At 48.3% G+C, this 10,000-nt stretch overlaps 1 protein-coding gene across 24 annotated transcripts in view; it reads left to right on the top strand.

Moving 5' to 3' along the window:
- Nucleotides 1–10,000, top strand: part of LOC113808002 (muscleblind-like protein 1) — a 575,352-nt gene that overhangs the window by 431,939 nt on the left and 133,413 nt on the right. For all 24 annotated transcript variants that reach the window (XM_070133277.1, XM_070133275.1, XM_070133286.1 and 21 more), the window contains one exon: nucleotides 2,755–2,925. In XM_070133277.1, the coding sequence (XP_069989378.1) occupies nucleotides 2,755–2,925 (171 nt within the window). The remainder of the gene's footprint in view (nucleotides 1–2,754; nucleotides 2,926–10,000) is intronic.

Here is a 10,000-nt window from a genome sequence, read left to right as displayed (position 1 = left end):
TCTCTCTCTTTCTTTCTCTCTCTCTCTCTCTCTCTCTCTCTCTCTCTCTCTCTCTCTCTCTCTCTCTCTCTCTCTGTGTGTGTGTGTGTGTGTGTGTGTGTGTGTGTGTGTGTGTGTGTGTGTGTGTGTGTGTGTGTGTGTGTGTGTGTGTGTGTGTGTGTGTGACACGTAATGTCGAGGGTGGCGCGGTAATTATTGTTAGTGAAGGAATATTATTGGTATGTTAATGGGCGCTGATAACTTTGATTGATTGGGTATTGTTAGAGTAACGGCGTCTCGTCGGGATAGCACGTTCTTCACTCGTGTTCTCTCGTGTAATTGTCCTTCTTCTTCTTCTCCGTTCCTCCTCTTTCTTGTCTTCTTTTTCTCCGTTCCTCCTCTCTCTTGCCTTCTTCTCCCTCTTCTCCGTTCCTCCTCTCTCTTGCCTTCTTCTTCTTCTTCTTAATCCTCCACTTCTTTCTTCTCCATTTCCCCCTCCTCCTCTTCCTCTCTCTCCTCCCCTCCATCCTCCACCACCTCCCGCTCATGCCCCCCCCTCTCCCCAGTCCTCCAGTTCCTTCTCCTCTTCCTCCTCCTCCTCCTTATCCTCCTCCTTCGCCGCCGAGGATGCGCGAGTCGGCGTAAATATCGTAATTGCGGCGCCGTTCCAGGTTACAGCATGTTTGACATTTATGCTAATGTTTCGTCGAGTGGAGGCGCGACACCTGGCGGAAATGTTAACTGCCCCGGTGCCCGCTGCTCTGTGCGGGTGCATCTGTGTTTGTTTGTTTGTTTGTCTGTGTGTCTGTTTGTTTGTTTGTGTCTGGCTGTGTGTCTGTTTGTTTGTGTCTGCCTGTGTGTCTGTTTGTTTGTTTGTCTGTCTGTGTGTCTGTTTGTTTGTGTCTGGCTGTGTGTCTGTTTGTCTCATTCTGGTTCGGTTGTTTTTGTCTGTCTGTCTCTCTGTTTCGTTTTTCTCTTTCTGTTTCGTATCTGTCTGTTTGTGTCTTTCTGTTTCGCTTGTCTGTCTGTTTGGCTCTTTCTGTTTCGTTAGTCTGTCTACTTTTCCTTCTTGTTTTTTTTTCTTGTTTTATCTTTCATTCTTCGGTCTAGGGGGTGAGGTGAGAGGGTGAGAGAGGGAGAGTAAGAGGGGAAGAGTGGGAGAATGGGGGGTTAAGGTGAGAGTGATAGGGGGGGGGGGGAAGGGTAGAAGGAGAATGCATAAATACATCGGCGATTTTCAGTGTCGGATTTCCCCCGACGAATCGGCATGGCCAAGAGCGTTCAATCAGACCCCCAGTTACCGGGCGCTGTTGCCGCATTCACATGAGTATTTCCAACGTGGCGGCTTTCGGGGGGTTTTGCTGGAGTCGCACCGAAGGGCTTTTGGAGGGGGGGGCGCAGCGGTGTGTGTGGGCGGGAGTGCGCTTTCGCTGAGGGCGGGAGTGTTCTCAGGCGGGCGTGTGCGGGCGCGTGCTCGTGTGTGGAATGTGTGTGTGTAGGGATGTTTGTGAAGATCAAAGATTTTTCCTTTATCCAAATATTGATTAAAATAAGGAACAAACAACAACGACACACATGCGCGCACACGCACACGCACGCACACACACACACACACACACACACACACACACACACACACACACACACACACACACACACACACACACACACACATACACACACACACACACACACACACACACACACACTGTCCGCTCTTTCAGTGCATCTAAGGAGCTCTTTTAGCACTTGAGATTTAAAACCCCTGTATGCTTTTTTGGTCGTTTATTTTCACTTATATATATATATATATATATATATATATATATATATATATATATATATATATATATATATATATATATATATATATATATGTTGTATCTGATACTGTATATCATTACAGTATATTATAACATTACCATTCTTGTATTTTATATGACCATATTAGTGCTCTGTTTTATCATATCATATCATATCATTACATGTATTTGTATTAAAGCCCCATTCAATTTTATCATAATACATGTTTATACATATTATTATTGTTCTATCTTATCTTGTCATTACGTTTAAGGGTATTAAGATTAATTAAGATTAATTTTGTCTCATCATAATATGTGTTTATACATATTATTAATGTTCTATTTTATATTACCATATATTTTCGTTGCGGTTGTGTTTATTACAACTAATTTTATTTCATGATATGTTTATAGATATTATTAATGTTCTCCCTTACGGTTATGTTTGTTATAACTGCCATTTCACTCCACCAAAACATGTGGTTATATTGACATTGATTTTATCCTCTATATTTACATCAATATCTCTTATCCTTTATATTTACATTGATATCTCTTGTCATTTATATTTACATCGATATTTCTTATACCATTTATATATATAATGATATCTCATACTTTATATTTACACTGATATCTCTTATACCTTTATACATACACTGATATCTCTCATCCTTTACACATACTCTGATATCTTTCATCCTTTACACATACACTGATATTTCTTATCCCTTATACATACACTGATATTTCTCATAATTTATATTTACACTGATATCTCTTATACCTTTATACATACACTGATATCTCTCATCCTTCATACATACACTGATATCTCTTATACCTTTAAATTCACACTTTATATTTACACTGATGTCTCTTATCATCCTTTATATTTACACTGATGCCTCTCCTCCTCGTGACGCAAGGACCTCCTCTTAACTCCCTTCTCCTCCTTCTCCTCCTGCAGGGTCGATGTAACCGTGAGAAGCCGCCCTGCAAGTACTTTCACCCTCCGCAGCATCTCAAGGACCAGCTGCTCATCAACGGAAGGAACCACCTGGCTCTCAAGAATGCCATCATGACTCAGATTCAGGGTCTCAGCCCAGGCACCCCCGTCGTACCAGGCACTATACCAGTTGTAAGTTCCTCAGCTACTCCTCCTCCTCCTCCTCCTCCTGCTCCTCCTGATCCTCCTGGTCCTCCTGGTCCTTATCCTTCTTTCCTTGTCCTATTCCTTCTGATCCTCTTGCTCATCCTTCTTTCCTTGTCCTCCTCCTCCTGCTCCGTTTTATCCTCCTTTCCTGATCCTCATTTCCTCCTCCTTATCTACCTTATTTTCCTTCTCCTCCTTCTCCTCCTCCTTCCCCCGGTTATCCTTATCCACCTTATTTTCCTTATCTTCATTTACCTTCTCCTCCTAATCATCCTTATCCTCCTTCTTCCTTTTTCCTTTTCCCCGCCTTTTCTTTTTCCTCCATGCCGTCCCTTCCTTATCCTTATTTTCTTTATATCCTTTTTTCCGTATCCTCATTCTCCTCCTCTTTTTCCTGATCCTCATTCTACCTTATCTTTTTTCCCTTTTCCTTTTCCTCCATGCAGTCTCTTCCTTATCCTTTATTTTTCCTTCACATTCTCTTTCCATATTCTCATTCTCCTCCTCCTTCTTCTTCTTCACGTCCTCACCTCCTCACCTCACCTTTTCCTTCCCCTCCTCCTTTCTTATCTTCCTCCTCCTCCTCCTCCTCCTTCTGCGCCGCCGCCAGCCGCCAGCATCCGACCCCCACCCCTCCTCCTCCTCCTCCTCACCTGCATTCCTCATTGCTGATGCTCATGCTGCGCTCATGCTGTTCCTCGGACCCATATTTTCATTTTGCCTCTTCCCTTTTTATTCGTCTTTTCGTTTTTTTCATCTTCCATTTCTGTCTTTTAGGATTTTTCTATTATTATTATTATTTTTTTTCATCCTCCATTTCTGTCTTTTTGGATTTCCCTATTATTCTTTTTATTTTTTATTTATTTATTTATTTATTTTTAGTCCGTCGTTTTTGGATTTTTTCTTTTTCTTTTCCTTGGCTCTTTCCATCTTTACTGTTATTTCTCTTTATTCTTATCGTTATCTGCTTACCTTGCTACCACTATGACATTTTGATTCATATTCCGTGAAATCATTATCTCTCTCTCTCTCTCTCTCTCTCTCTCTCTCTCTCTCTCTCTCTCTCTCTCTCTCTCTCTCTCTCTCTCTCTCTCTCTCTCTCTCTCTCTCTCTCTCTCTCTCCCTCTCCCTCTCCCTCCCCCTTCCTCCATCCATCCATATCCATACCCTCCATCCTCTTTCCTCCCCACCACCTCCTCCCTCATTCCATCCCTCTCGCCACCTCCTCACTCCCCCCACCACTTTCTCCCACACTCCTTCCCTCTCGCCACCTCCCTACTCCTCCTCCTCCCTTACTCCTGCCTTCTCGCCACCTTCTCCCTCACTCCCTCCTCCTTCCTCACTCCTTCCCTCTCGCCACCTCCTCTATCACTCCTTGCCCCCACCACTACCTTCTCCCTCACTCCTCCTTCTCCCTCCTCCCTCCTCCTTCTTCCTCACTTCCTCACCCCTCCCTCCTCCCTCCTCCCTCCTCCTTCACTCCTCCCTCCTCCTCCCTCCTCCTGTGTAGTGTGGCCTCCGAGTGAACTAACAAGTCGCTGTCACTGCCCCCCTTGAAGCTTTCCTCCGGTTTCCTCCTCCAGTGTCCCGCCGCCTCTCCCTGGCCCCTCCGCGTGTCGCTTGCACCTCGCCCTCTGTGTGTCAGTGTGTCTTTTTCTGTGATTTCGTGTTTTTTTGTGTGTTATTTTGATTTGTATCTTCGTGTGTTTGTATGTATATGCGTGTGTGTGTGTGTATATGTATATGTATATGTATATGTATATGTATATGTATATATATATATATATATATATATATATATATATATATATATATATATATGCATATGTATATATGTATGTATGTATATGTATATATGAATACATACACATGTGCACCATATGCATATTGATTATTGTAGATTGTGTTTTATATTTTTGTGATTATATCCATATGTTATATTTTTACTGCTTATTTCGTGTTGGATTCTGCTTGCGAATGCATACGCGTATGACATCACTTCATTCCAGTATGACACATGAATCTGCCGGAGCCTAACATGCAGTTGCAGGCTGTCAGCGTGTGACCATTTGAAGCTTTTGTGTCTGGGGAAGAATTAGAGAGAGAGAGAGAGAGAGAGAGAGAGAGAGAGAGAGAGAGAGAGAGAGAGAGAGAGAGAGAGAGAGAGAGAGAGAGAGAGAGAGAAAGAGAGAGAGAGAGAGAGAGAGAACCAAAGCCCTCCATGTAAATAAGGCTTAGCATGACTGCCGGGTAGAGACGTCCTATCTATTGCTGATGTTTTATTTATGGGGAAAATGTAGGCTTGGGACGCCCCGCCCTCCCGCGCAGCCAGCCCGCTCTCTTTCTTCACTTTTAGGCCAAAAAAAAGGGAGGGAAACGAAAAGAGAGAATCGTTATTTCCAAATTAAATGCCTTTTGCGACCCGCTTCGTATCAGGGGAGAATCGCCCTCCTAATTCTTGCATTTATTTACGAGTACTGGTGTCGATTTTTATTGGAAAGGAGAGAGAGAGAAAGGAGGACGCGGAGAGAATGTGCAATTGTCTCGCGGAACGTAATAATTAATCGCTAATAGAATCGTAGGACACGCTAATGACTTTACACTCCTCAAGACCGCCGTTAAGACAATGCTGGGCATATGCCATCTTCTCGACTCTGCTTTGCGAGTCTTAAAAGTCGGCAGACGCGAGCCGGCGCACCACCTGGCAGTCTCGCGGCCAAGAACAAGGTAATGGCGGGCAAACGCTTATTTATGTTTATGTAAATTGGAAGTACTTTTTTCTCAAATTGTAATGTATTGTGTGTCCCCTGATGGTTCGGGAGGCGGCCATCTCGCAGTTTATCTTTATTTATTGTGCCTATGGGCGGGACTTGTTTCTCCGCGCGGACGGAAGGGAGCCCAGGTATACAGGGGCGCTTACATACACGCGCGCTCACGATTTTTTTATTTTATTTTATTTGATATCTTTTTTTATACCAGTCTTTTGCTTTTATCTCCGCTTTACTCGCCGTCTTTCCACCGAGATATCCCGAGCCGAGGAGTCAGATAGGGGGATAGAATAGGGGTTTCAGGATGCGTTGGAGCAACTTCAAGCACGTAGCCATTCCGAGATGAGCCTGCAGGAGAAACGGGGTGCCAGCAGCGAGCGAGGGAGGCGGTCGTAATGGGCGCAGGCGGCGAGGAGTCAGGAGTGCCAACCAGGCGTTAACAGCGCAGTTCAAAGACGTCGGGAATGTGCCATTACCTGTATTGCCTTCTGCACCACTTCCTTCCTTCCTTCCTCCTCCTCTCCTGCATACGCCTCCTCCCCTCCCCCCCACATGTCCCCTACCCCGCCCCTACCCCAGCGTACGCCTCCCTCGCTCCCTTCCCCTCAGTCAGATGCCTTCGTCCCCCTCCCTTCCCCTCCCTTCGCCTTTCACATATCCCTTGATGTCATCCCTCCACATACGCCTCCCTCGTTCCCTTCCCCTCAGACGTGTGCCCTTCTTCCCCTCCCTCCCCTTCCCGCATTTCCCATTCACTTCCCTCCCCTTCCCACATTCCCTATTCACTTCCCTCCCCTTCCCACATTTCCCATTCACTTCCCTCCCCTTCCCACATTTCCCATTCACTTACATCCCCTTCCCGCATTTCCCATTCACTTCCCTCCCCTTCCCCCCCCCTTCCCTCCACCACGCACCTGCCTCTCCCTCCATTCCCTCGGTGTCATCCAGGGGAAGAAGGTGTTAAAAGAGGCTTATTTCCTCCCGGGCCGTTGAAAGGGAAGCATCGGGGGAAGGGGAGAAAGGGGAAAGGAGAAAAGGCTGAAGGAGTCTTAAATCACTTGCTATTCCCTTTTCCACCCCTCTTCCCCTTCCTCCCCGTCTCCCCTCATTGCCCTTTTCCTCTTGCCATCTACTCTTCACACCTCCCTCTTTCCCCCCCACCTCCTCGTGTCCTCCCCCCTTCCCCTCCCCCCTCATTTCCTCCCCCTCGTGTCCTCTACCCTTCCCCTCTTCCCTTTTCCTCTTGCCATCTACTCTTCACACCTCCCCTCTTCCCCCTTCCCCCTCGACCCTTTCCCCCTCATTTCCTCCCCCTCGTGTCCTCCCCCTTCCCCTCCTCCCTCCCCCTCCCCCTCCTCCCTCGTTTTCTTCCCCCTTCCCCCTCCCCTTTCTCTCCTCCCTCCTCGTTTCCTGCACCCTCCCCTCCCCCTCCCCGTCCACCCTTTCCCCTCCCCCTCCACCCTTTCCCCCCTCCTCCCTTTCCCCTCGACCGGCGCCACCTCCTGTACTATTACTTAACCCGGAGTTAATGGGCCTGGACGGGTTATAAGCGCCTGGGTGATTAGGAGAAGGACGGTCGCTCAGGTTGTTAGGAGTGAAGGCGGGTGATTCTCGGGATTTTATTATTTTTTGGAGATTTTGCTTTTGTTTTGGTTTTGTGATTTTTTTTTTGAGGGGGGATTTATTTTATTATTGTTTTTTTCTCTTGTTTTGGGATTTATTTTATTTATTTTTTGTTTTTTTTTCTTGTTTTGTTTTGTGTTTTTTGTTCTGGTTTTTTGGATGGGGTGGTTGTAATATAGTTGTTAGTTTTCTTTTGGGCGGAAAGAGGATTGTTTTTTTGTGCGGGTCTGGTGGTTGGGTGGTTGTAATATAGTATTTTATTATCATAGTCTCTCTCTCTCTCTCTCTCTCTCTCTCTCTCTCTCTCTCTCTCTCTCTCTCTCTCTTCTCTCTCTCTCTCTCTCTCTCTCTCTCTCTCTCTCTCTCTCTTTCTCTCTCTCTCTCTCTCTCTCTCTCTCTCTCTCTCTCTCTCTCTCTCTCCCCCCCCCCCATCTCAACAACTTCACACTCCTTGGCAAAAGTTTAACCAGTTCTCATTTTAATTTTTGTCTTGGCTCCTTTTTATCGTCATTATTCACTTCAAAGTCGGAGGGGCGGAGGCCTTTGTGCGCCACCTCCGGCCGAGAGAGATGGGCGGACGGAGGAGGAGGAGGAGGGGGGAAGAAAGGGAGGGTGAGGGGAGGAGGAAGAGGAGGGAGGGAGGAGGAGGAAGGAGGGAGGGAGGGAGGAGGAGCGAGGAGAAGGAGGGAGGAAGGAAGCGAAGGAGGGAGGGAGGGAGGGAAGGAGGAGAAGGAAGAGAAGGAGAAGGAGGGACGAGGAGGAAGGAAGGAAGGAAGGAAGGAAGGATGGGGAGAAGGAAGAGGAAGAGCAGAAGCAAAAGCAGGATATTATTGTAGAGATGACAAGGGATCGTCTTCATAAAAGACGGAGCAGACATGGCATCGCGTCTTTGTTTACGTGTGTTTGTGGAGAACTATGCATGCAAGCGGGTTTTTTTTTTCGTAGTGGGTGGCGTAGAGGGAAGAGCGATAAAACGGCCGAAAGACAGACAGACGGCCGGACGGACAGACAGACAGACAGACAGACAGACAGACAGAGACAGACAGACAGACAGACAGACAGGCAGGCAGGTAGACAGACAGACAGACAGACAGACAGACAGACAGACAGGCAGGCAGGTAGACAGACAGACAGAAAAACAGACAGACAGACAGACCTCCGGACTGAAACCTATCTTGCATCTGCCTGGGTGTCGCTCATACCAATTCTGCGACAGGAGGGAGAGGAATGGAGGAGCGGAGGAGAGGGAAAGGGGAGAGAAAGGGAGGGAGAAGCCAAAGAGAGGGAGAGAGAGGAGCGTGTAGCTGTGTGTAAGAGGTAATTGCGTTTGCATGTGTGTGTGGGCGGGAGGACTTGTTAATGTAGAGAATAGTTATATGCGGTGTGATTGTAAATGCAAGCACGGATGCACGCCAGCTTACGCACGGATGGCGTCTGCGTGTACGTGTGTGTGTGTGTGTGTGTGTGTGTGTGTGTGTCTGTGTGTGCGTCTATGCGTGTGCAACGTGGCGGGGATCGAAGGGGGAGGTAGGGAAGGGGAGAGGGGAGAGACAGGGTATGGGGTGAGGGGGAGAGAAAGAGAGAGAACCAGGTCGGACTGGGGAGGGGCAGGGAGGATAGGGGAGAGCGGGCGAGGAGGATAGGGGAGGGCAGGAGAGAGAACGGGCGGGGAGGAAAGGGGAGGATAGGTGAGAGCGGGCAGACCGGGGAGGATAGGACAGGGGAGGATGGGGGGGGGAGGAGGGCGGGACACCACAAAGGGAACAAGACCACCCCTGTGAGGATCTCATTTTACTGTGTGTTTTGTGTTAGCGTCACTTCAAAGGATATCAACGCCCGCGGCCGTGGCAGATACGCGCGCGGGGGCATTTCTGGCCGACCTGCGACCACCTTCAACGAGGGGGTGGGGGGCGGGGGGAGAGGGGAGGGGATGAAAAGGGGAAGGGAAGGGGGTGGGATGATCAAAAGGGGAAAGGGAGGGGGAAGGGGGAAGGGGGTCAGTAGGGGGTAAGGGAAGGGAAGGGCTGAGACGATCAAAAGGGAAGGGGAGGGGGAGGGAGAAGGAGGGGATGAGTAAGGGGTAAGGGAAGGGAAAGGACGATCAAAAGGGGAAAGGGAGGGGGAGGAGATGAAGGAGATGGGGAAGGGGGATAAAAGGGATGATCAAAAGGTGGAAAGGATGAAAGGGAGGGGTTGAGAAGGGGTAAGGGAAGGAAAAGGACGATCAAAGGGGAAAGGGAGGAGGGAGACGCAGGGATGGGACCAAAGGGATAAGGAGAAAGGACGATGAAAAAGGGGTAAGGGAGGGAGAGGGAGAAAGAGGGTCAGAAGAGGGGCAAGGAAAGGGGGAAGGACAAGTTAAAGTGAGGGGAAAGGAGAGGGGAGGGACAAGAGGAGGGGAAGGGAAGGGGTAAGGGAAGGGAAAGGACGATCAAAAGGGGAAAGGGAGGGGGAGGGGGAAGGGGAAGGAGGAGGAGAAGGAGAAGGGGAGGGGATAAAAGGGGGAAGAAAGGGTGGAGGATGAAAGGGAGAGGATCAGAAGGGGAGTAAGGAAGGAGGACGATCAAAAGGGGGAAGGGAGGAGGGAGACGCAGGGATGACCAAGGGATGAGAAGAGACGATGAAAAAGGGTTAAGGGGAAGAGGGGTCAGAAGGGAGCAAAGGAAAGG

This window comes from Penaeus vannamei, chromosome 18, assembly GCF_042767895.1.
Source record: "Penaeus vannamei isolate JL-2024 chromosome 18, ASM4276789v1, whole genome shotgun sequence".
NCBI classification, from domain to species: Eukaryota; Metazoa; Arthropoda; class Malacostraca; order Decapoda; family Penaeidae; genus Penaeus; species Penaeus vannamei.
Note: the sequence above shows the minus strand (reverse complement) of the source record. Positions and strands in the feature narration are given on the sequence as shown.